We start from the raw sequence: 27,473 nt of genomic DNA on the forward strand, positions 1-27,473 counted from the left end.
GTTTTTTGGAATAGTTTGAGAAGAATAGATATTAACTCTTCTTGAAATGTTTGGTAGAATTTGCTTGGAAGTTTTTTTGATTACAGATTCAATTTCATTGCTAGTAATCATGTTGTGTTCAAATTTTTTATTTCTTCCTGGTTCAGTTTTGGGAGGTTATGTGTTTCTAGGAATTTATCCATTTCTTCTAGGCTGTCCAATTTGTATAATTTTTCATAATATTCTCTTACAATTATTTGTATTTCTGTGGTATTGGTTGTTACTTCTCCTCTTTCATTTGTGATTTTTGTTCTGTTTCTCTTGAGCTAGTCTCCTTTTACATCTCAAGAGTGTACTTTCAGTTTAATGAACTTTCCCGCTTGTGTCACTCCTTTGGTGTGCTGTGTCTGTCCTTGAATTCTTTCTTGGGATGAAAACAAGAACCTTTGGCAACCTCTTTGGGTTGGGCTGGGTCGAGGCCCCAGGGCCTGGGGTCTCTGAAATTCACCCAGCAACAGTTAACATATATTTACTTAGTTCTAAAATATGGTAATAGATAACACTTATTGAGTGCCAGATGCTTTATATTTATCATTTAATCCTCACACCTGGCCTGGGTTTTATTATCCCAATTTTATGGAAGAAAAACAAACTCAGAGGGATTGAATACTTTACCCGAGATTATACATAGCTAAGAAGCCAAGAATCAAAAATCTAAACCCAGGACTTTTTTACTCCAAAGTCTGTGTTATAATCAGATTTCACTCTAAATTAAATAATTCATGAACTATCAAAATTCACCATGAGGAAGAGTATGCTTCCTGCCAACCTAGAGTGTTTATAAATTAAAAGATAAGGGACTGTAGGATATAGATTAATATATTAATGGGGGAGCAAATATTTTTTTCAGAGTAGTATTAACACTTTTATTTTCAACCCACCTTGATCTTTGAAATCTCCTGAAACAAAATATTTAATTAAAAAGTTGTTATAAAGATCTAATAGAGGACGGTATTTAAGTTTTCTTTTTTTAATGTAAGTTCTTCACCCGACATAGAGCTTGAATTCACAACCACAAAATCAAGAGTCACATGCTTTACCTAGTGAACCAGCCAGGCACCCTGAGGGACAATCTTTAAGGAACATTGGCTCTAAGCCATTACTGTCTTAGATTTTGTATACCAAATAGTTCAGAGGATATTTAAATTGGAAAATAAGCATTTCATTCTGTAATTCATACACATTTGGAGCTGTCTAGATTCCAGATCTTTTCTAGTTTGTCAAGAATTTATATTACAAGTGGATGTTGACTTTTGTCACATAATGCATCTATTGAGATAATTGTATGGTTTTTCTCCTTTAGTCTATTAAATTGGTGAAATGCATAGACTGTGGGTTTTTTAAAGTTTTATTTTAATTCCATTTAGTTAACATTCAGTGTATATTAGTTTCGGGTGTACAGTATAGTGATTCAACCCTTTCATGTATCACCCTGTGCTGATCAAAAGTGTAATCCCTACTTTGGCTCAGGCCGTGGTCTCACAGTTCAGAAGTTCAAGTCCCTCATAGGGCTTTGTGCTGATAGCTTAGAGCCTGGAGCCTGCTTTGGATTCTGTGTCTCCCTCTCTCTCTGCCCCTCCCATGCTCACACTCTGCTTCTCTCTCTCTCTCACAAAAATGAATAAACATTAAAAAAAATTAAAAAAAAAAAAGTGCAGTCCTTGATCTCCGTCACATGTTAACCCAGCTTGTTCTCTATATAGATGGATGTTTAAATGATACATGTCATACATATTTTTTGGTACATACATGCACAGTTTCTCCAGCTCCATACGAAGTAGTTGGATCATTGGATATACATGTAGCTTTACTAGATAGTGCCAAACTGATTTCCAAATCGATTGTACCAGTGTATACCCTCACTAACAGTGTATGATAATTACAGTTGTTTCATATATTTAAAAATACTTTTTATTGTCAGACTTCCTAAATATATAGTGGGTTTTAATTGTGGTTTTAATTTGCATTTCCTTAATTGCGACTGAGTTTGAGTACCTTTTCAATATTGGTTCACCATTTGTATTTCCCTTCCTGTGAATGGCCAATCTAAATATTTTGCTCATTTAAAAACTTCTAGGGGCGCCTGGGTGGCTCAGTTGGTTGAGCGTCCAACTTCAGCCCAGATCATGATCTCATGGTTCATGAGTTCGAGCCCAGAGTCAGGCTTTGTGCTGACAGCTCAGAGCCTGGAACCTGCTTCAGATTCTCTGTCTCCTTCTCTTTTTGCCCCTCCCCTATTCACGCTCTCTCTCTCTCTCTCTCTCTCTCTCTCTCTCAAAAATAAATAAAAACATTAAAAAAATTAAAAACTCCTAGATAGTTTCTATTACTTTTTTTGTTGGGATTCTATACATATTCCAAGTAAGAGTCTTTTATTAAAAATATGTTTTACAAATATATTTTCCTTTTCCAAGGTGTCTTTGCTCTCTCTGTAGTGCTTTTGAGGAACAAGCTTTTTAAATCTTATTGTAGTGAAAGTTATCAATTTTGTCCCTTATAGCTAGTGCTTTGTTTCTTGTTTCAGAAATCACTGTGTGGAAGCTTAAACGAGCCTGTGCAGAGAGACCACATTTAACAGGTTTTGTGGGTTTTTTGTTTGTTTTGTTTTTGTTTTTAGAGAGCGTAAGCAGGGGAGGGGCAGAGGGAGAGAGAAAGAATCTCAAGCAGGCTCCATGCTCAGTGTGATGCAGGGCTCAATCCCACAACCCTGGGATCATAACCTGAGCCGAAATCAAGAGTCAGATGCTCATCTGAGCCATCCAACCGAGCCACCTATTTTATGTTGACAGTCCAATGAAGTTCCAAGTCAACAGGCAGCATCAACCACAGACATGTAAGTGAAGATGTCTTCAGATTATTTCAGCCCTCAGCCATTGAGTCACTCCCAGCCTTTGAGTCTCCCAGCTGAAGCCCCAGACACTGTGGAGTAGATACTAATCATCTCTTCTTTGCTCTACCCAAATCCCTGGTCCATAGAGTCTGTGAACATAATAAAATTTTTGTTTTATGCCACTAAGTTTTACTAAGTATTGTTTAATGCATAGCATAATTTTATTTTGTTAAAAACATATACTTGCATCATTGAATAAATTTAGAAAAATGGGGAAAATACACATAACTGAGTTGTCATGGTTATCTCTGGATCATGCATATTTACAAATAATGACACAAAGTTAACTGAAAAGAAGAGAAATTTCATTCAAATTTAAAGATACCTGAGGATCTTTCCAAATATTTGTTTTTTATTAAATTTGTTTAAACAAAACAATAGCAACAGTTCATCTATTTCTTCCACCCTCCAACCCCTGCCTCTGGCAACCACCAATCTGTTCTCTGTATCTATGAACTTGGATTCTATTTATTAAAAAAAAAAAAAAAAAGAGAGAGATCATACAGTGTTTGCCTTTCTCTTTCTTATTTCACTGAGCATAATGCCTTCAAGGGGCACCACAAGGTCTTAAGATGATTTGTTGTGTAAGAATTGTGGAATAAAAAGACTATGGGAACATTTAAAAAAAAAAGTTGTGATAGATGCAACCTAACAGTTTTTAGTGTCTGGAAATACTGATACTATAAGAGAACCAAACAAACTATGCTCAGTCACCTGATGAAGTTGGGAATAGGGTAGTGTTCAGACTACACATTGTTCTCCCCAAATCCATTTTCCATAGTATTACCTAGGTATATGGACTCCTAGTGAGAAATAGAATTTTCCAGTATCCTTTCTAGCTAGATGTAGGTGTTGACTAAAGTCTTGCTCATGGAATTTGAGAAGTGAGTGCCACTTCTATGTAACCAAAAGGAAATGGTCCTTCATTTCCACTTTTTCTTCCTTCCTGTAAGCTGGTTGATAAGGACAATATCCTGTGAGTTCAAAGAGCAATGAGAAGGGGAGAACTGGGGCCCTTGAATCTCATTGTGGGATCGAGGTGCGCTACCTACCTTAAGACTCTTAGAAAGATTTAAAATTCCCATCTTATTTAATCCACTGCATTTTACATCTATATTACATTAAACTCTCCCTCCACCCCTTAACTTACACAGGTAGTTAAGAATAGGAGGGGAGAGACCAAAAGATAATAGGATTTGTACGAGCACAGCCTAGGAAGTTGGTAATGTTGGAAATTATCAAGATACCACTTTAAATCAAAATCTGTAAAGGGTGGATCAGGAATCTAAAAAGGAAAGGAAGTTGCTGTCTTTAATCATATGTTCACTCATTTGGTCAGTTATTGGTCACTTAAGTATCTGGAATTTATACTCCCTTCCATAACCTCTCTTGTTTTTAATAGCTATTACAACATTCTGATGAGAAATAAAATTTATAATGCCTAAATTATTACATAAATGCCTATTTTGGCTTTTAGCATTTTTTGCCTTTTTTTACCATATCCTAGTCAAGTAAAATAACTGCACCTTTCTTTCTTTCTCTCTCTGCAATGATAAACTATACATAAGGTAAAGTTTACCATTTTAACTATTTTTAAGTGTACAGTTCTTTGCCATTCAGTACATTCACACTGTGTGCAACCATCTCCAGAACTATTATCCGTCTCCAGAACTTTTTCTTCATCTCTAACGTTAACTCTATAACCATTAAATAATAACTCCCCATCGTACACTGCCCTAAGTGGTTCTCTTTTTTGTAATACCCACTAAAACATCAGAAAGCTTTTAATGAGACTGAGTGGATAACTGCAAACAATAAGATATAATTGGGAAAGTGGGCATTTGATGTTAGTTTTTTTTTTTTTTAAGAGCGAAAGAGAGCATGAGTTTAGGAGGGACTGAGAGAGAGGGGGACAGAAGATCTGAAGCAGGATGTGCTTGACATGGGGGCTTATACTCATGAACCTTGAGATCATGACCTGAGCTACAGTCAGAGACTTAAGCAGCTGAGCCACCCAGGTACCCCAAGAAAGTAGGCTTGTGTATGCCACTTCTATTTGTAAAATTATTCAACTGAGGGTATTTTCTTTACAGTGGCTGCTTGATTTCTTATCTGGAAACCTAAAAGCTAAATGGAAAATTTTTTCTTTAGTTTTCTATTCTTCCTCTTAATTTGTACTGAAACAAGCTTTTGTTTCATTCAACTTATTCCTTTAGGGCACTATTTTCCATCTGCTTATTCGAAACTGGAAACCATAATCTTCTTGATCTCCTAATGTGTGTCACCATGATGAATCATATGATAAACAAAAGCTAATGATCCTTTTGGCAGGAAATAAATACAGGAATGGAATGCTCAGTAAACAAAGATCTTTCTCCTTAATTAAATACATTACAATAAAATAGGAAAAGTGAAATAGGTAACTTTTTCCAGAAATGTCTTCAGAAAACTGTGAAACATTTTGTGTTTTCATCATTGTTGACTTGACTGCCTTTACAAACTACCTGAACTCAGATGTTTTAATAAGTGTTACTTTTTGATTACTATTAAAGTTTTGTGGTAATATGAAAAAGTAAAGCCCTATGAGTCAGTCGTAGTTGTTTACCCGTGACACTCTAGATTTCATAATCTTAATTCCAAATACACTGATAATCATTAATCCACTTTATTACTGAAACAGAAAAAATGTAAGGAGCCAATAAATCAAACGAATATACAAATCAAAAGAATTATCAAAAAAAACAGAAAACTAGTACCAGATGCAGTTCCTAAGAACTACTAGATTAATGTTAGAAATATCATATTCTTTTTTTTAAATTTCCTTTTAATATTTATTTACATTTGAGACAGAGAGACAGAGTGAGAGCAGGGGAGGGGCAGAGAAAGAGGGAGACACAGAATCCAAACCAGGCTGCAGGCTCTGAACTGTCAGCCCAGAGCCTAACATGGGGCTCAAACGCATAAACCATGAGATCATGACTTGAGCCAAAGTTGGACGCTCAATGAACTGAGCCACCCAGGGAGGGGCCCCTCATACGTTCTTTACTGTGAATAATGTAGCGGAAAAAAAGTAATTGAGATGTGTGGTTGTACAGCATACATGGGGTAGAGATTACATAGAGGTGTTTTTTTTTTAATTTTCTTTTTAATTCATATAGTATTATATTGCTGTAAGAAAGAAATAATCCTTGATACATAACAGTAAAGAGATCTCAGATACTTGAATTTGAATTAGAGCAATTGGATTTCAAGAAAGCTGCTTTCTTAGAAAATCTCTCCCAGCCTCAAATTTTTATTTTATTCACATTTAGGTAAAAGGAAATAATAATTTTAGAAAGAGAAATTGCCACTTTATAAGTAAAATTTTCCTGTAATTTCTTTTTTCTTCTTGATTAAAGATTTTTTCTCTACTGTAGACTTTGGAAGTCTTAACTTTCAATTAACTTTCCAGCCACCATTGAAAGTTTATTTTACGTGAAAGTGAAGTGGCTTTCTTTCATGTTTCAACTAAATTTTAATTACTGTATTCTGTGTGTTGGAAAGAGTGTAGGATTACATGTTGCCTTGGGAAAGATATCACAAGATGTAGGACAACAAATATAATTTTATTCTTGTCATGGCCTTGCTTAAAAACTCTCATTTTACACAGAATGAAATCTAAATCATTGATCCAGCATTCAGGACCTACTGTGAGCTAATTGCAACCTTTATCTTCCCAACCTCATCTCCTTCCTATTCTATGCTAGCTAGACTGCTCACGTAAATCACAGCCTCTTCAAAATTTAGAGGAGAATTTTCTGAGGAGTCAATCTTTTACCTAAGCAGTCTCTTTTCAGAATTCTTTTTTTTTCTGGACACTCAAATTCTGACATTCCTTCAGGGTCTAGCTCAAGTACCACTTTCTTCCTTAAGCATAGTAATCATTTGGTAATATCTCCCTGCAACTCTCCGCACTGAATGTACCTTTACCTCTTTAAGAATTCTCTTCATTCTATTTATATTCTGTTCTTTATCTTATGTTTCAGATCTGCCTCTTCAGTCCTGAGTAATAAAGACGTTGTTAGAGGTATACTCAAGTAGAAAATACATGGGTGTTAAATTCAGATATAGCTAATTGGTGTGTATGAATTTTGCATTTCCCTCTTGCTAGCTAGCTGTGTGACCTTGTGCCAGTTAAACTTCTATACCACAATTATCTGTAAAATGAAGAGAATTCCATCTGTCTTGCAATGTTAATTTGATAGAGATAAAATATGTAAAGCATATGGTACTATGTACATAGTAGGTGCTCAACAAATTATTATGCATAGTTGATTTTTAATCCCCATTCAAGTGGTAGCCACCAATAGGCATCCCTGTTGAGTTAATTTGCACTTTTTTGGGGGGGGGTCATTTTAATACTTACAAAAAGTAAAACAAGATTATATCAGATAGGCTGTGTACAGTAGCTGTGGCTTACAAAACATACCAGTAATTTTTACTTGGTGAGTATAAAGAGAACCAAGGAGGATTCAGGTGTCTTTTACAACCAAGGGTGTACACAGGGCATCACCACATTAAAGGACAAAAAAATTCACATTTTCTACATTGGAAAAAAAAAAACACAGATCTCCAAATGTCTCTGAAGACCGAAAAAGTCAAAGTTTTCTGAAGGGTGGAAAAGAAGAAATCTGAAACGAAACTCTAAATGTAAAAAGATTTTTACTTCACAAGACCAATTTTCTTGGCTTCTGTTTCATATATATCAACAATCTCCACATTTTGACTATAAAAACTTCTGCTTTTTCATCAAGTACCATGGCAACATCATCTAAAATGCCCTGAGGTGAATTATGAACCATAACCTTAGAACAAACAAAATAAACTATTGTAGCTTCTTCTTCACCTATGTATTTTATAATTTTCTTATTAATCCATGGTCTAATCCATCGTTCCATCAATATAGAATCCACAATAGACCAGTCCAGGGGATAAGCAAAGAGCTCAGGTTTGGCCATAGGGATTTTCTCAATGAGACCTTAATGTGTTTGAGCTTTTCTTCAGTGTTTACAGTGCCTTTGGCAGCATTTTTATCATCTTCACCATAATCCAAGGGAACTAGTTTCCTTTTTAGGGATACATCATCACTGTCTTCATCCTCAAATTTGTTAAAGACACTATCTATGGGGAGTTTCTTTCTCTTCACAGAATTAGGTTGACCAGGACTATTGGAAACACCCAATTTAAGACTTAGCTCTATTTTTGGCCCATGTTCCTCAAGTTGCTGTTGATCTGGTGAATTTTCATGAGGAATAACTACCACAAGGAGACTCATCCCCAACAGTGTTGGGGGTTGCATTGCCACTGGCAGAGGAAACAGATGGAGCAGAACTAATGGGCCTCAGAGTTGGTTTGAGACAGGGCTTTTGCTCCGACTCTTCTTCCTCTTCCATTGGTTCCTCCCATTTTTCTTCTTTTTCTTGTTTTTCTTCTTCCTCTTGCTCTGATTCTGGTTCTTGCTTTATCTGTGATTGTCTGCACAATTCAGCCTCTTGTTCCATCATCTGGATCCAGGTGCCCTTCAGCCAGAAAGGCACTGCCTGATTTCCTCTAGCTCTTCCTTCTCTTTTTCTGTCCCGTTCATCTGCTTCCATTTCCTTTTGCCTACCAGGCAACCTTCTCTGAAGACCGCTTCCTCTGTAATATTTGGGATCGTCTCTATCATCATCATAATCTTCTAAGAATTCTTTTAGTCATTTAGCTTCTTTTGCCATTTATCTTCTTCTTTCTTCTCTTTCAGCCTCTTTCTCATACTCCTGGGTTTTATTCTGTTCTCAGATTTCCCAGTTCTTAAGGTACTCTTGGTAAGCAGCTTCTTTCTCTCAGAGTTTTCTTTCAAGTTTTCTTTGTTCATAAGCATCTTCTTTGTCCTCTCCTCAGTCCCACTTCTTGTCTCTCTCTCTCTTTCCCATTCCTTTTCTCACTCTCACTCCTGTTCTCTCTCTCTCTCTCTTACCTGCTCCAGTTCCCTTTCATGATCTTGCTCTTTTGTTTTGATCGACTCTGATCTGATCATGGTCCTGGTCTCTCTCTTTTGTGCGGTCACGATCCCCATCCCATTCTTATTCCTGCCCTCGTTCCTTCGCTTTTTCTATATCATATTCTTAAAGTTCTCATTTGACTGTTAAGTTGGATCTAACCTGCCTCTTACGGGGGTCCGGGAGGACATCTTGTGTGACTAGGAAATCCTAGTAACCTAAGGTTCTCAAAGGCGATGATTTTGCCCCCAGTTTTGCCCCCAGGATATATGGCTTTGTCTGGAGACAGTTTTGTTTGTCACAGCTGGAAGATAGTATTTACTGGGTAGAGGCCAGGGATGCTGCTAAATAGTCTATAGTGAACAGGACAAAAAATCCAGTCCAAAATGTCAATAGTACTGAGGTTGAGAAACCCTGCTTTAAATTCATTGTCCTTTGGACTCTGAAAAGACAGCACAGTCAAAAGTCTAGGATTAAGGAGTTCTGGGTTCTAGTTTCAGTTCTGTTGACTACAAGTGGTGCACTGCAGGACAAGTCACTTAACTTACTTCTCTATCCTCTGTGCTTCCTACAATGTAAATTAGCTATGGATGTGTCCAGTACAGTAGTTATTAGCCACATGTGTCTTTTAAGTTAAAATTAAATAAAACTAAAAATTAATTTCCCTGTTGCACAAGTCCCATTGCAATTGTTTAATAGAAATATATGGCTAATGGCTACTGCACTGAACAACACAGATGTGGAACGTTTCCATCGTTGCAGAAATTTCTTTTAAAAATGTTTTAATCTTTATTTATTTTTGAGAGAGAGAGCATGAGCAGGGGAGGGACAGAGAGATGGAGACAGAATCTGAAGCAGTCTCCAGGCTCCGAGCTGTCAATAGAGCCTGATGCAGGGCTCGAACTCATGGACCCCAAAATCATGACCTGACCCGAAGTCGGACAGTTAACCAACCGAGCCACCCAGGATCCCCCCATCATTGCAGAAATTTCTGTTGAACAGTGCTTGTCAAGAATTTTGGTTACATTCAAATTCAGGCCTTGATTTTTCAATATTTAAAACGGACATATTGAATTACATGATCTCTAATGTAACTTCCAGCTTTCCAGTTTTATGATTCCAATTTTTTTAAGTAAACTCTACGTCACATGTGGGGCTTAAACTCACGACCCTGAGATCAAAAGTCACATGCTCTGCTGACTGAACCAGCCAGACACTTCTAGTTTTGTGATTCTAAATGAGAATACGTAAGTAATGTACCTTAATAAAATAATTATAAATGGGTGGCTAAGGAATTTTGGAAATACCCACGTTCTAATCAGTGTAATCATAGAGTGTTTGTGTTAGCATGTCTGACACTGAAGCTTAGACAATTTTATGGTACCTACCGTAAAGGTATGGACAGGACTTCCAGTTTCTGGATCAGCATGTAAAGATCTTGAAAGTCATCACTCCATCCTAATACCAACTGAAAAGCTGAACAAACAAAACAGCTTAGCTCCATCAGAGATGTGAGGTTACAGGGTAAAAAACTACCCCCAAAATTGGAGCGACAGGCAAATACTGAGAATTACAGCTTACCAGAGCAGAAATCCTGAGCAGAACCCTCAACTGGAACCCATACTGTGATAGGAAAGTCTAAACTATAATTGATGAATTGCTGGGGGCTCAAAGCGGGTAAGTCTGAGAGTTAAAAACTCTAGGGGAGTGCAGTCATGGTGGGGGGCATAATTTTGTGAGTTTTATTTCTAGGAGCTCAACCAACTTCTCAAAGTAAATATTGGAGAAAAATCCCCTCATGCTCTGGCAGGGGAAGGGGGAAAGGAACCCTTTTCAAATAACCAGAGCATTCTTTCTTTTCTTTTTAACAAGGCCCACCATCAAGAGAAATTATTTTACCAGAGCCTAACTGATCCGGGGGTTAGGGAAATACCCAACTCCAGCCCACTCTAGCCATCCTTTCCCACTTAAGTGGGGGAAAAACTTAGAAACACTTATGAAGTTCACAGTTCAAAGGCACAAGCTCACTAAAGACTGAGACCTAATGATAGGACTATAGAAAGCTTCCCTTACCCTAACATCTTACCACCTCACTAAAGAAAAGTCCTATTTATTGCAGTTCCTTTTACCCAGCACATCACGTCTGGATATTAAAAATTTACAAGGCATACTAAAAGGCAAAAAACAATTTGAAGAGACAGACTAAGCATCATATCCAGACTCATAATATGGCAGGGATGTTGAGAATTATCAGAAAGGGAATTTAAAAAATTGTGATTAATATACTAATAGGTACAAAAAAGAGATATACAGCATAAACAGAAAGATGGAAATTCTAAGATTCAAAAAGAGATGCTACAGATCAAAAGCACCATAACAGCAATGAAACATGACTTTTATCAGTAGACGACATGGCTAAGACCCTTTGAGCTTGAGGATATGTTAATAGAAACTTCCAAAATGGGAAGCAAACACAAAAAAGACTGAACAAATCAGAACAGAATATCCAAGAACTGTGTAATCCAAAAAGTGTAATGTGTGGAATGAGAATACAAGAGGATGAAGAAAGGAACAGAAGAAATATTTGAAGCAATGAAGACTGAGAATTTCCCCAAAGTAAGGACAGACACCATATCACAGATCCAGAAATCTCAGAGAACACCAAGCAGGATAAATGCCCTCCCAAAAAAGCTACACCTAGGCATATCATATTCAAACATTAGAAAACCAATGATAAAGAAAAATCTTGAAAGAAGCCAGAGGGGAAAATATACCTATCTATAGAGGAGCAAAGATAAAAATTGCATCTGACTTCATTTCAGAAACCATGCAAGCAAATAGAGAGTGGAGTGAAATATTTAAAGTACTGAGAGAGGGGCACCTGGGGGGCTCAGTCAGTTAACTGTCTGACTCTTGATTTCAGCTCAGGTCATCATAGTTCGTGGGTTCGAGCCCACATTGGGCTCTGCACTGACAGCGTGGAACCTGTTTGGGGTTCTGTCTCCCTCTCTCCCTCTCTGTCCCTACCCCTCTTGCTCTCTATCTCTCTCAAAATGAAGCTCAAATGGATAAACATTTAAAAAAACAACAAAAAGGAAAAAGAAAAAAAATAAAGCACTGAAAGAAAAAAACACAGGTAGAATTCTGTACCTGTGAAATTATCCTTCAAAAGTAAAAGGGAAATAAAGACTTTCTTAGACAAAATAAATACATAAATAAATAATAGAAAAGGGAAATTCTTCCCTTGCAAGAAATGTTAAAAGAAGTTCTTCAGAGAGAAGAAAAATGATAGAGGCCAGATACTCTGGTCTACATAAAGAAAAGAAAAGCATCAGAGAAAGAATAAGTGAAGGTAAAATAAAACTTTGTTTTTCTTATTTTTAATTGATCTAACAATTGTTTAAAATAATAGCTACAATATGTTCAGTTATGTGTGTTTATGTATATATGCATATGCCTGCTTATGTATAAGTGAAATGAATAATGCAAGGGATGGAGAGAGGAATTGGGAAATATTTTGTTATTATAAGGCTCTTGCAATGCCTGTGAAAAAGTATAGGGTTATTTAAAACTGGATTTGGATTAGTTGTAAATGTATATTGCAAACTCTAGGCAACCACTAAAGAAAAAAATAGAGGGGAGGAAATGGAATTATATAAACTATTCAGTTAGGGGCACCTGGGTGGCTCAGTTGGTTAAGTGTCTGACATTAGCTCAGGTCATGATCTCACGGTTTGTGGGTTCAAGCCCCGCGTCAGGCTCTGTGCTGACACCTAGAGCCTGGAGCCTGCTTTGGATTCTCTCTTTCTCTCTCTCTCTCTCTCTCTCTCTCTCTCTCTCTCTCTCTCTCTGTCTCTCTCTCTCTCTCTCTCTCTCTCTCTCTCTGTTCCTGTCTTGTTCCTGCTCTCTCTCTCTCTCTCTCTCTCTCTCAAAAGTAAACGTTAAAAAAATTTTAAAAAAATAAAAGAAAATATTCAGTTAAAACCATAAAAGGAGGAAAAAGTGGAAGGAAAAATAGGAACAAAGAATAAGGGCAACAAATAAAATCCAGTAACAAAGATGGTACATATTAGTACACAATATCAATAATCACTTTAAATACCAATTGGCTAAATACACTATTTAAAAGACAAAGATTGTTGGGGCATCTGGGTGACTCGGTTGGTTACGAGTCTGACTTTTGGTTTCAGCTCAAGTCATGATCTCACAGTTTGTGGGTTCGAGCCCCACGTTGGGCTGTGCACTGACAGTACTCGGAGGCTGCTTGGGATATTCTCTCTCTCTTTCTCTACCTCTCTCTGCCTCTCCCCCCTGCTCATGCATGCACTTTCAGTCTCTCTCTCTCAAAATAAATAAACTTAAAAAAAATATTTTTTTAATTGTCAAAGTGGATCAAAAAATAAGACTCAGCTATATGTCATCAAAAAGCAACCCATTTTAAATACAAAAAGACCATATAGATGAAAAATAAATGTATGGAGAAAGATAAACCATCCTAACACTAAATAAAAGAAAGCAGGAATAGCTATATTAATTTCAGATAGAACAGACTTCAGAGCAAGGAAATTTATCAGGGATAAAGAGGGGCATTACATAATGATAAAGGGGCCAATTATCCAGGATATAATAATTCATAATTTGTATGTTCTTTTTAAAATTTTTTTCCTAATGTTTATTAATTTTTGAGAGAGAGAAACAGAGTGTGAGCAGGGGAGGGAGAGAGAGAGAGGGAGTCACAGAAACTGAAGCAGGCTTCAGGCTCTGAGCTGTCAGCACCGAACCCATCAACCCAACACAGGGCTCAAACACACAAACTGTGAAATCATGACCTGAGCCAAAGTCACACGCTTAACCAACTGAGCCACCCAGGCTCCCCCATAATGTGTATGTTCTTTTTTTTTTTTAATAAAAAAAAATTTTTTTTAATGTTTAGTTATTTTTGAGACAGAGAGAGACAGAGCATGAACGGGGGAGGGTCAGAGAGAGAGGGAGACACAGAATCTGAAACAGCCTCTAGGCTCTGAGCTGTCAGCACAGAGCCTGATGTGGGGCTTGAACTCATGGACCACCAGATCATGACCTGAGCTGAAGTTCGACGCCTAACCAACTGAGCCACCCAGGTGCCCCCATAATGTGTATGTTCTTAACAAGAAAACATTAAGGGGCATCTGGGTGGCTCAGTTGGTTGTTTCCAACTTTGATTTAGGTCATGATCTCACATTATGGGTTTGAGCCCCAAGTCGGGCTTTGTGCTGACAATGAAGAGCCTGCTTCAGATTCTCTGTCTCCCTCTCTCTCTGTTCCTTCCTGACACACTCTCTCTCTCAAAAATAAATAAATATATTTTTTTTAAAGGGCGGGGGAGGGGCCTGGGTGTTTCAGTCTATTTGGTTAAGCATCTGACTTCAGCTCAGGTCATGATCTCATGGATCTCTCTGCATCGGGCTGTCTGCTGTCAGCCCAGAGCCCACTTCAGATCCTCTGCCTCCCTCTCTCTCTGCTCCTCTCCTACTCCCTCTCTCTCAAAAATAAATAAACATAAATAAATAAATAAATAAATAAATAAATAAATAAATAAATAGAAAACATCAAAATATGTGAAGAAAAACTAATAGAACTGGAAGGAGAAATAGATAAATCTGCTCCAAGTATATAAAAAATGGACAAAGCCATCAGGCTGACCTAAGGACATAGTTGAACTCAATATCACCATGTTGATCATATTGGATATAGTTGACATCCATCAACTGCTTCACAAAGCAACAGCAGAATACATATTCTCAAGTTTACATGGAAAATTCACCAAGATAGACCTCATTCTGGTCTTAACAAATTTAAAAGAATAGAAATTAGTGGAAAAGCTTTCTCCATAAAGTCAGGAACAAGACAAAGATGTCCACTCTAACCACTTTTCTTCAAATAGTACTGGAAGTCCTCACCATAGCCATCAGAAAACAGAAAGAAATAAAAGCCATCCAAATGGGTAAGGAAGAAGTAAAACTTTCACTATTTGCAGGTGACATTATACTATATTAGAAAACCCAAAAGTCTTGACAAAGAACTACTAGAACTGATAAATGAATTCAATAAAGTCACAGGATACAAAATCAATGTACAGAAATCTGTTGCATTTCTATACACCAATAATGAAGCAGCAGAAAGAGAAATTAAGAAAATAATCCCATTAAAGTGCACCAAAACCAACAGAATACCTATGAATAAACTTAACCAAAGAGGTGAAATGTCTCCAACTCTGTCCAAGGGAAACTGTATTCTATCTTCTACAGTTGAGTATCTGCTTCAGTTGGTAGGTTGTCCATAATGGGAATGGTTGCATGTAGGTTATTATATAAGATATCACTACTTATCAAGTTAATCTAATTAATTTACTTGCTCTGAACCATGATGAAAAAATAACTCAAAGATTATAATTTACCTATGTTAGTCATTTTTTTTAAGTTTATTTATTTATTTTAGAGAAAGGGAGAGAGGGGCAGAGAGAGAATCCCAAGCAGGCTCCACACTGTCAGTGTAGAGCTAATGCAGGGCTCGAACTCATGAACTGTGAGATCATGACCTGAGCCAAAATCAAGAGTTGGATACTCAACTGACTGAGCCATCCGGATTCCCTGATCTATGTCATTATTTCTTTGAGGTGATAATCCTCTGACTGATTTACATAAGTAGTCCAATTGTCTTGGCAGATGTAATTTTCATTGTTAATTAGTAACATTCTAAGGTTATACAGGTGAAGTGAACTGAGACTCTTAACCCTGTTATCAGAAGAGAAACTATTTGAGTACAGGACCACCTGGTAGATTAGAGAGGGCCATTTCAGTTCATGAGTATGCCTTGGTGAAAATAAAGTGAAACTTTACTAAAGTAGAATAGGAAGGATAGAAAGGGAGGTTAGAAATGAGAGCCATACCACTCAACATCAAATTATAGGAAGAATTGCCAATTATGGACCCCAACAGAAAAATCTTAAATTGGAAAGAATCACCAATTACAGTCCCCAATGGGGAAAGAGGTACATTGCATCTTCTACAAGAAATCAACTACCCCTGCAACTCAGCCAATGAGAAATTGTCATCATGAAGACCCCATGCTTTTGTCCAATCAACTTGCATTCAGAACATTCCTTCCCAACTTCTTCCTGCTTCTCCATAAAATAATATTCCTCTCCTTTGTTTGTTGAACTTACCTATGGTTTTGCCATATTTTGCATGTTCTGAATTGCAATTCTCTATTATTCCTGGATAAAGACATTTTTACTGGATTTGCTTTTAAGGTTAACACATTTTGTCATGAAAATTAGGCCAGAAATATGATTTTAGTATAGCAAGGCCATGTTGTTTCAGAAGGTGACTAAGTAACAATTTTACTAAGGAAATATGTTCTTCAGGTGACAAATGTGTTGGCCTTGAGGTCTGCCTGAAGAAAAAGTGGCTATAGCTTCACTGGTGGAGACACCTAAGTGTTGATAAAAGACTCACTCATAAAACCAAAGCTTATCCCCACTCCAGGGAGCTACCAGAAGTCTCAGCACAGGAAGACTTTTGGCATCTAGCTGACACTAGATGCCATCTAAATGCAGAATTTGGGGGGCACCTGGGTGGCTCAGTCAGTTGAGTGTCGGACTTTGGCTCAGGTCATGTGATCTCATGGTTTCGGGTTCAAGCCCCGTGTCAGGCTCTGTGCTGAGAGCTCAGAGCCTTGAGCCTGCTTTGGATTCTGTGTTTCCCTCTCTCTCTGTCCTTCCCCTGCTCATGCTCTGTTTCTCTCTGTCTCTCAAAAATAAATAATAAAAAAAAAATTGAAAAAATTAAAAAAGAAAAAATAAATGCAGAATTTGGCAGACTCAAGAAGGGACATGGAATAATAGACATATAGTGAAATAGATAATTTATTCCTTTTATTTTATAGTCTGCAAATATTTATTGGGTGTCTCTTGTGTATAAGACACTATTCAAGGGCCTGAAAGTATATAGCAGTGAATAAACTCCCCGTGTTCATAGTGCTCCCATTTTACTAGGGGGAACTCACAATAGACAAATTATATGTCAGCTGTTAAGTGCTACAGTGAAAAATAGAGAAAGGAAGGGAAAAAAGGACGCTATTCTCTAAAAGAAGGTGAGGGGATGCTTTACTGATGTCTTAGTATGTTTGGGCTGCTATAACAAAATACCAGACAGTAGATTACAATTTCTTTCTTCCTTTTCTTCTTTTCTTTTTCTTTCTTCCTCTTTTTCTCTCTTTTCTTTCTTTTCTTCCTTTCTTTTTTTCTTTCCTCATTTCCTCCCTTCCTTCTTCTTTCCTTCTTTCCTTCCTTCCTCCTTTCCTCCATTCTTTCTTTCCTTCCTTCCTTCCTTCCTTCCTTCCTTCCTTCCTTCCTTCCTTCCTTCCTTCCTTCCTTGTCTATAGGCTGGAAGTCCAAAATAGGGTGATTGTGTGAATGCCATCTTCCAGACTTGTTGTATTCTCACAGAGTTGAAAGCTCACATAGGGAGCTCTGTGAGATCTATTTTATAAGAGTACTAATCCCATTCACTAATGCTCCTCCCTCATGATCTAAGTACTTTCAAAGGCACTGCTTCCTAATACCATCACCTTGGGGGATAGGATATAAATTTTGAGAGGACCCGAACATTCAGACTATAGCAACAGATAAAGTGATTCTTCAGCAGAGGTTTGAAGATTGTGTGTGGACATTTGGGGAAGGAGAATTCCAGGTAGAGGGACAGCTTATGTAAAATCCCTGAGAATAGAATATGCTTTGTGAATTTTAGAAGCAGCAAAGAAGCCATTTGTCTGGACTGAAATAAGGGGAGGCCAGAATAGTTGGAGAAGGTAAAGAGGTAAGTGTGGGAGGAAAACACAGGTACTTTCTGGTTGTTTCAAGTGGAATGGGAAACCACTAGAGAGTTTTTAGCAGAGGAGTAACGTCTTATTTCTATGTTAAAAGACCACTTTGCTTACTGTGTTGAGAATAATGCATGGGTAGGGAGAGTGCATAGGCAGAGGCAGGATGACAAACTGGTTATGAGATTATAATAATCTACAAAAGATTTAGTGGTAACTCACATCAGGGTGGTAGTGGTGGTGGTGTAGGAAAATGGTTAGATTCTGGATATATTTTGAAGCTATAACTGAAAAAATTAGATTCAATGTGAAGTATACGGGAAAGATGGCAAAGATACTTCTTAGGTTCTTGGACAGCACACCTGGAAGAATGGAGTTGCTAATTACTAAAATGGCAGATCCCAGAGCAAGAATAATTCCTCTCCGTTTCCTTGAAGTTTTCATATATTTTCACATATGTTCTTCACAACCAAAGAGAGATGCTGAAAAGGCATAATTGGGAAATAACTATTGGAAATTACTCTCAACTTTGCCCTCTTGCAGTGAAAGCAGGTATTAATAGTAAAGGGGGAGCACATAGCTGGCTGAGGCAGAAGAGAATGTAACTTTTAATCTCAGGGTTGTGAGTTCAAGTCCCACATTGGGTCTAGACCTTATTTTAAAAAAGGCTATTAACAAACAAAACTGTAGAGGAATGGGCATGGCTGTGTTTCAACAAACTTTACAACACTAAAACTTGAATTTCATCTAATTTTCAAATATTACTAAATACTATTCTATTATTTAAATAAAAATTTAAGTTTATTTATTTTGAGAGAGACAGAACGAGAGAGAGAAAGAGAGGGAGAGACAGAGAATCCCAAGGCTCCACGCTGCCAGTGCAGAACTGATGGAGGGCTCAAACCCTCAAAACTGTGAGATCATGACCAGAGCCGAAACTAAGAATTGGAGGCTTAACCAACTGAGCCACCCAGGTGCCCCACTCTTATATTATTTTAAAAATACGTACCAAGCAAGACACTCTGCAAAACCTAAAATATTTACTGTTCACAGTTTGCCAAGTTTTGGTACAGATGAAAAGATGGGACATTAATTAGTTGATAATCTTGGTATGTGGGGTTTCATTATGCTAGTTTACTTTTGTATAGAGTTGACATTTTCCTAATACAAAGTTTTTTAAATGTTTAGGTGTACCAAAGGTGATTTATCTTGTATGTCTTCCTTCTCATCCCCTTACGACAAAAATTTCCTGAAAGTTGTCTATGTCTAGTAAACGCAGCCGTTTGTCTTGTTTTTCTGAAAAAGCAAAAACTCTTCTGAAGCCTTCAGTAGTGTTAAAATAAGCACTTTGTATTGGACATTTCGTGACTGCGGAAGTAGAAAGCACAAGCGAGATTAAGGAAAAGACTTCGTTGTTCTTTTTCAGGGTGTGGGGATAGTTGTCTGTTTTCTTGTTATTATACACTACCAAGACCAATCCCCTTTTTACAGGAAATCAAAACAAAACCCCCTTTAGGGAGCACCCAAGGATTCTCCGCCCTCAAATGAGTCCCGGAAATGACGCCATCAGCCAAAGGCTACCTCTGCCCGGCCCCAGGAGTGGCGGTGTATTAGCGTCAGCACGTCTGTCATCCTACTCGTCCAGCCTGGGAAGACTGACTGGAACGTCCCGGCTGGCGCCAGCCCCCGAATCTTCGGGAGCCCGGTCGACTGCGAATGCGCAGGAATGCTGGGGCGGGGCTTCAAGTCACTCTGCCCCCGGCCTGCGCGACCAATGAATAGCGACTGCCCCGGGGCCGGCTAAATCCTTAGAGGCCGGAGTTATTAGCCGAGAGGATAGCCCCGCCCTTGTTTCCTTCAGGCCCTCGCTCCCCGCCTCGCGCCGTCGTCGCCCCGCCTCCTCTCGCCCGCCTTCCCTGCTGCGAGGTGAGGTGACACGGCTGGGGAAGGGGGCGAGGGAAGTAAGTTAGACGTCGGCCTGGCGGCGTTGGCGTAGCCCCCAACGTGAGCGTGGTGACGGGGAGCGGGTCGTAGCGAAGAAGTGGCCGCGTGGCAGACGTGGGAGGGTCCCCGGTGCGTGGTGGGGAACGCGCTGTGGAGTCTGTGGCGGCTATGAGGGGGCGAGGTCGACCCGGGTGTATCCCAGTGCGGTCTGCAGGGCGTGGATAGCGGGTCGGAGGATGCGGAGGAGCTCGCACTGCACCATTTCCAAAGCTTCTCTTGGCAGCTTGCACACCTTAGGTTTGCCTCTGTTTCCGTTGTCTGGGTTGCGAGGAGGAAATTTAAAGATCCCTAAAAACACTGGGAAGCTTTCCCGGAGTGTTTACCTTGCCAGTGCGTGCTCCTTCCTGAGGTAGAGGTAGAGAGGGCAGGTGGGCAGGTTGGCTTTCACCCTGCGAGAATTGTTAAAACAAACAAACCAGGAATTCCTCACCCTCCTCCCCACGCCCTGCCCTGCAACTCAACGACAAACATTCCCTACAAGTCTTAAGCAGACTAGAATATTCTAAGGGATTCTTTGTCTTTGAAATATAGCACTAGTAAGTGTGGCTTTCTTTTTGTTTCTAGAAAATATGAATGGCAACGGTGTTTTGCGGTTTATTATCACTGGACGCATTTTTGGTTACGCGTACTTGTCTCAGGGTCTGCCTTAGAGAATTCTAACTTTATATTGCTGTGAAGTATTGTGTTAGCAGTGATGTTTCCCCGAAGCACTACTTTCTGTAAAATCAATCAGTATAAAAGCTTAGCTGGTTGTTTGCAGGAAGTGAAGTAGATAAATCTATAGTTCTGATAAATCTACAGTTTTTATTATGGCCCCTTTTTCTAGCAAACTTTTTGCGTATTTTTGTCTTTCACAGATTTATTTAATCTCCCAACTACCATGATGAAGATAAGTTGGAGTGACTGCTCGAACTGAATTTTATTGATCAGAAGACAGCCCATTTGATTTCACTTATTTTTGTTTTCCCTTCTGCTTTGAGCTTTACTGTAATGGCTGAAAAACTTGGAAAATAAAATGAACATGCTGTGGTCGTGAACATAATTTTTTTTTTTTGGAGGAAAAATTAAAGTGCCAGAGTGAAAGCCAGAATGGCATCTAGAGAGAGGCTCTTTGAACTTTGGATGCTTTATTGTACAAAGGTAACTGCTTTCCTTTTTATTTCTAAGTTTTAAAGTACTTTGTTGTAAAATTTTGTGACTGGCCTTATCACTTTAATGCATAGTATTATAGTAATGACCCAGAATTTAACAACATGGATTTTTCTGTTTTCCACTTTTCCCAGGTTTGAACACATACACGATACTGACACCCTTTTTAAACCTCTAGGGTGTGGTTTTTATTTTTCTTCAGTGATTTTAAGTTATGTAAGTAATATGACCTTAGCAGAAAAATAAAATATTTTTATTTTTGTGTTTTTCTTTTTCTCCCACAAGTAGGGATAGGATAGAGATATTTTTATGAGAAGAACATTCAGCATTTTTTCCTATAATTAACCTTTTAAATAGTATAAAAAATGTTATTCATTATGTAAAAATGTTATTGATTTGAGACGGTTACTACAAGCTTACTGATAGTACCTTATGAGTATTGTCTCATTTAATCCTCACAACAATCCTGGGAGGTGGCTATTGTACTTATCCCTTTTTACTGGTAAGAAAATTGATGCAGAAATTAAAGGGGCTGTTGAGAAGCAGAACTGCCTGAGTCAAGTCCATGTTTTTATCCAGGATGATTCCTTAATATTTTTCATTTTCTCATTCAAAAATAATGTTTTCTGTCTTGGTCTTTATGTGATTTTTTACATCTTAACCTTGATATTTAAGGAGAAGGGTACTGAAAAACATGTTTTTCAAGAGAGGAGCTACATTACTGCTTTGAAGATACTGGCAAGGGTCAGAGAAACATCTCTAATTTACTGCTTAAGTTACTTTAAGTCTGTGGTGAAGTTCTCAAGTCTCAGCTTCTGTTTCTGCATTATCCCCCTTCAGACTCCTTTTTTATACTTTCAGCTTTTTAAAGAACAAGTTATTCTTTAACAAATGATCTTAGTTATCTCTAATACTAAATTTTAGAGGTCACCCTGGAATTTTCTTTGACTTCCTGGTTTGGTATTTCTTATAATTGGTGAAGGATATACTTTGAAATGTTTGATACGGATTTTAAAAAAAGCTTTGTAGTCTTGTGTAATTTAATGCCAGAAATGTGTTTTTAAAAATAGACCACTCTTCTAATAAAAAAGGAATTGAATTCACCACTTTTGGAAATAGTCACTAACACGTGTCAGCCAAAAATTAAAATGCATTTTAGTATGAGTGGTAGTTTAAAAATGACTTATTTAAAAATACATCAGACATACTAGATTTTACATTTTCAGAATGACAAAAGTTAAATGCGATTACATTGTCTTATTCATTACTTTTTTTGTTTCTAGGTGGAGTTAATGTTTTGTCATTGTGCTTATTCAAAAAATGGTATAGGGGTGCTTGGGCTGGCTTAGTCAGTAGAGCATGCTACTTGTGATCCCAGGGTTGTGAGTTCGAGCTCCACGTTGGGTGCAGACATTATTTAAAAATAAAATCTTTTTAAAAAAGAAAAGATAGTATAATTTGTTGGCATACACAGGTTTATTCTTTATAACTTTTAATATAAATATGAATCCTTACTCTTTTATGAAAATGTCTAAGTAAATAATGAAGACCCTTCATGGTCAAATTTTGAAGCCTATTTTTGGACAGGAAGATAAATCCCATTTTTATGTTTAAGTTCGTTGTGTACTTATTAAGATTTAAACTTTTTCAGCTTTTTTCAAAAATTGTTATTAAAATAATGATTTTTATGTTTCATTAGTTCATGTTTAAACTTGTAAGCTAGATGACAATTTTCTTTTCTACAAACACTTTGAATTCAAGTAGTTTCCAAACATACCTCATACATATAACACCTCTGCTCCCTGGTGAGGATGATTGCCAGATACCCAGTTGTTCTCCATACTTCTCTCTAGTCTTAGTGCTCGCTCAAGCATATTGCCCTTCTAACCACAGGATTGTTTTTTTCACCTAACTTTTAAACTCTTTTTACACCTTTGATGGGCTTTCAGACTACTTCAGGACTCCTCAGATATTCTTTTAGCTCCAACTTAGTCTCTTTCTGGGCTTGCAGTTGTGAGGTCTAGTTTTGGCTCTGCTCCTGTTTTGTTTTGTGACCTTGAGCAAGACTTACCTCTTTGGGTCTCACAGTTTCTCATTTTTCACGTAAGAGTGTGTGTGTACATATGTATGTGTGTGTACAGCGAGAATGCTTGCCTAATTTACCGTTAAGGTTTTCATTTGGTTTTTTTTGACCTCTGAGGGACATGCATTTATTTTGTTGTCCTTCTTACGGATTGTCATATAGACCTTTTTAGTTCATCTTCCTTTTTAAGTTTTTTTAATGGAAGATTTGAAGTGGGCATAGAGAAGATAGTATAGTGAACTCTTTTGTATCTGTCACCCTGCTTCAGTAATTACCACTTCATGTTCAGTAATGTTTCATCTGAATTATTAAAAAAAAATATATATATATTTTAATGTTTATTTTTGAGACAGAGAAGAGACAGAACATGAATGGGGGAGGGTCAGAGAGAGAGGGAGACACAGAATCCAAAGCAGGCTCCAGGCTCTGAGCTGTCAACACAGAGCCCGACGCGGGGCTCAAACTCACGGACTGTGAGATCATGACCTGAGCTGAAGTCGGATGCTTAACCGACTGAGCCACCCAGGTGCCCCTATATATATATTTTTTTTAACATTCGTTTTTGAGAGACAGAGAGAGAGTGTGAGCAGGAGAGAGGCAGAGAAGGAGACACAGAATCCAAAGCAGGCTCCAGGCTCCAGGCTCCAGGCTGTCAGCACGGAGCCTGATGTGGGGTTTAAATTCATGAACTGCGAGATCATGATCTGAACCGAAGTCAGACGCTTAACCGATTAAACCACCTAGGTGCCCCTAGATATACTTTTAAATATTTATGGATAAGATGATGTTGTCTGGGATTTGCTTTAAAATAATTCAGGGGTAGGGGCACCTGGGTGGCTCAGTTGGTTAAGCGTCCGACTTTGTCTCAGGTCATGATCTTAAGGTTCAGGAGTTTGAGCCCCGCATCAGGCTCTGTGCTGACAGCTTGGAACCTGGAGCCTGCTTTGGATTCTGTGTCTTCCTCTGTCTCTGCCCCTACCCTGCTCACATTTCTCTCTCTCTCTCTCTCTCTCTCTCTTTCTCAAAAATAAAAATAATAAAAACATTGAAAAATTTAAAAAAAGTGTATCTAGAAAACAACTCTTAAAAACGTAAGCACAATACAATAATTCTTTAAGTCATCAAATATCTGCACAGTTTAAACTTTTCTGGTAGTATCATAAATGTGTTTGTTTTCCTGCTGTTTGACTCAATATTTAAACAAAGGATACACATCATATTTTGTTGAAAATGTCTATTAAATCTTTTAATCTATAGGTTCCCCCTCAGCATACGTTTTATTCCTTCTATTTATTTGTTGAAGAAACCAGGTTTTGACATTAAAGTTTTCCTCAGTCTCAGTTTTGCTGGGTTTAATTCCTTCATTTCAATTAATTGTTTCTTTTTTCCTGGTATCTGCAAACTGGCAGATATAGAGACATGGCTGATTCACATTCTGTTTGGTGGGGGGAGGCTAGAATAATTCATGTGTCTCCACTATCAATGAGTTATACCTACATGTGGTAATTATTTCATTAGGAGTTTACAAAACTGATACTTCAATTCTGTCATTTCATTATTAGCAGAACATATAGAGAAATGTCCCCTCATCAGTTGATGACAGTTCCTTAAAGGGAAGGCAGGCAAGTTAGATACTTGATTCTTTCTCTTTGTTTTCAGAATAATGACTTGATTTACTTGCCTCCTCCCAAGTTGATTGATTATTTTTCTTGAGTATCAAATTCATCTTTACTGATTAAAATTTAAATATTGTCTACCATTTTTCTGCCCTAGTTGGTGTGTTATCCATACCAAACATTGTATACATATCTGATTAAAGAAGATGGCTTCAAAGATTTATGAAGGTCAGCTTCCAAGCAGTAGGGTTAGGACATCCTCCATATTTGTCACAGTGCTGACCAGCATACGTATTTTGCAGTGTCTTAGCCATAGATCAATATTAAGGTACTATCCTACTGTTTCTATATAAGGTGATATTTTAAAAGTTGCCACTGAGAATTATAAAAGTTGAGTAGGTGTTTAAATAGGGTTCTATCAGAAATAATGCTTGGATAATACTGCTTAGGCAAAAGAAAAGAGAATGTATAAATATGTTTTCTACCTGTTAGTCTGGGTTCAGTTGTAAACCTTAATGCTAATGATTAAAGTCTTTCAAGTACGATTAAAGTAAATTACTGGTTTCAGTTTTTGGCAGGTGGCTTCTCATGTATGAAACTTCATATTTGAAAATAATTTGGGTACAAAACTTGGCAGTTTGTTTTTTTAACCAAACTTTCAGGTCTAACTTTTCACTTTCTCCTTCTAGGAACACGATTTAATTGCATTGTTAGAAACATGCATCTTCCTACTAGGTTATTTGTTAACCTCGTGTAGTTATTGTATAATATAGGCTGGCTGATTTCTGGACACCCAATATTCCTGCTTACTATAGATTCTTTTACCAGCTTATGTAGTCTGAACTTTTCTTGTCTCCAAATGGTCACCCAGAGTCAAGGATTTTATTAACAGTGCATTTCATATAGCTCTTATAAGTTAAACATTAATTTGAACATGTTTAATCACGTATCTGGATTTTAGTTTAGTAGTTAACTACATGTTGTCTAAGCATACTTTTCTTGTCTGAGTATATTTTTCTTAAGTATTGAAGGCAAATTTGATTTGCTTTTTAATATCTAAAGATTTTTAGTTCATACTATCTATAGTAGACATCATATTATTCCCTGTATCCTTTCACATTGTTTTTTCACATAATGTGTTTATGGTAAGAGAGACAGTGCTGAGAATGATTTTCATCTCTACATCATCCTTTTTGGAATTCATATATTGCAAATAACGACATGTATGTATCATAAAGTCCATATCTCAACTCCCCTTGGATAGGCATTAAGATATATTTCTGTTAAACATTTAGTCTCTTGGGAATGCTACAGTTGATCACCAGACTATGCAGAAGAAAAACTGAGCCTCTCAAATTGTTTGGTAAGATTAAGTTATTTTTGTTCTGTGTAACAGTGGAAAGTATCAAATACATTAAGTCACTAAAAAGATACAGGGTAACTCAAAAGCATCATGACATTCGAAATGTGGCAGTGTGGGTTAAAATTCAAGGTTCATTTTTGTCATTTGCCTTTTTTTTGTTTTGTTTTTTAATGCTAATTTTACACTGAAAAATTTTATGAAGCTACAGAATTAGAGCCAAGATTTAGTCCCAATTCTGCATCTGATCTTAAGGAAAAAACCTAAAAACAGGTTACATAATTTCTTCTTGTTTTAGTTTTCTCATCTGTCAAGTGGAAAAAAAATAACTTTTTTCATCTGTTTCAAAATTGTTGAGAAAAAATGAATTGATTTTATTTAAATGTACTGTAAGGGTAAGAAACATAAAATGTAGTCTTTATTAGTAGTTTTAAGATACATATATGAGCTCAAGAGTATGTATCATTACTTCCATTTTGCCTTTATTTAAGATAATAATAGAGAATAGTATTCTCACCTTTTTATCTAGTGATGAAGGTATACCCCTCAGTATCTTAATTTTTAATCGTTTTTTTGTTGTTTGTTTTGTTTTTGTTTTTTTTCTTTCAAGCATAGTGCTTAATTATTCCTAATAATAATATGAAACTTTTTTTACTCTAAACCAAGTTTGTTTTGAACCTTGGTGATGCTCCATTTCCTGCTGTTGCCCTTTGTCCTGCTATATCTGGAATATGACTGAAATAGATAGTTTTGCAATGAGCTCAGAGTAAACTTCCTTTTCAGAATAAAAGTTTTGCTTCATAAAGAAAATAGAATATAGAAGTATTTTATTCAGATAAAAAAGCAAGTACTTCTTTTTATACGTAGATTTGGAAAAAATGAACATAAACTCTTCTAATGAAAAAGTTACAATTTAATTATAATCCTAAATGAACCGTGTAGTAAGATGCCTCAATATACATCAACCCTTATAATTAGTCTACATTTAATAAGTCTCCAGTATATGCAAAGTATAAAATGGCTTTTAATTTTCTGTGGTTTAATAATGACTTTTAATGTAAGGAAAGTAATGTTTGACCTTAAGCAAAACAGAAAATTGTTAGCAACTCAGTGGTAGTGCTTACCAATTACGTGTTTGTTTTAGGAAATGTGAAAGCAAAAAATGAATATTTTATATTAGCAGACATGGAAGCCTTTAAGAAAGGAATATTAATTACTTTTGTGATTTGACTTGAGCATATGTACTACTATAAAAAGTTTTAAGATGCATGAATATTTCTTATTCTTTCCTTTTGAATATCAAAATTTAAATTTCCCTGGTAGAAAGTAGAATTGATAGTACTTAAATGTGTAGAAAGAGCATGAGTGAAAGATAAAACTCTAAAATAATCGTCAGGGTTTTTTGTTGGCACATTAAGGTTTAATTGGCAATTATTGACGAGTTATATGAACA

At 37.1% G+C, this 27,473-nt stretch overlaps 2 protein-coding genes across 18 annotated transcripts in view; both read left to right on the forward strand.

Moving 5' to 3' along the window:
- CARF (calcium responsive transcription factor) overlaps positions 1–20,952 on the forward strand; it is a 99,627-nt gene extending 78,675 nt beyond the window's left edge. For 6 of the 12 annotated variants that reach the window (XM_053215587.1, XM_053215596.1, XM_053215583.1 and 3 more), the window contains 2 exons: positions 2,564–2,617; positions 2,829–4,790. Coding sequence is in view for 3 of the 12 variants with exons in the window: in XM_053215581.1 (XP_053071556.1) it covers positions 2,564–2,614 (51 nt within the window). In the remaining 9 variants the exon portion in view is untranslated. Of the gene's footprint in view, positions 1–2,563; positions 4,791–17,735; positions 19,245–19,299; positions 19,882–20,669 lie in introns of those variants that run through there. The other 6 variants (XM_053215589.1, XM_053215598.1, XM_053215588.1 and 3 more) reach the window with 4 other exon arrangements.
- Positions 20,826–27,473, forward strand: part of NBEAL1 (neurobeachin like 1) — a 164,982-nt gene continuing 158,334 nt past the window's right edge. For all 6 annotated transcript variants that reach the window (XM_053215576.1, XM_027053013.2, XM_053215575.1 and 3 more), the window contains exon 1: positions 20,826–20,952. In XM_053215576.1, the coding sequence (XP_053071551.1) occupies positions 20,902–20,952 (51 nt within the window). In that variant the 5' untranslated portion in view covers positions 20,826–20,901. The remainder of the gene's footprint in view (positions 20,953–27,473) is intronic.

This window comes from Acinonyx jubatus, chromosome C1, assembly GCF_027475565.1.
Source record: "Acinonyx jubatus isolate Ajub_Pintada_27869175 chromosome C1, VMU_Ajub_asm_v1.0, whole genome shotgun sequence".
Taxonomy (NCBI): Eukaryota; Metazoa; Chordata; class Mammalia; order Carnivora; family Felidae; genus Acinonyx; species Acinonyx jubatus.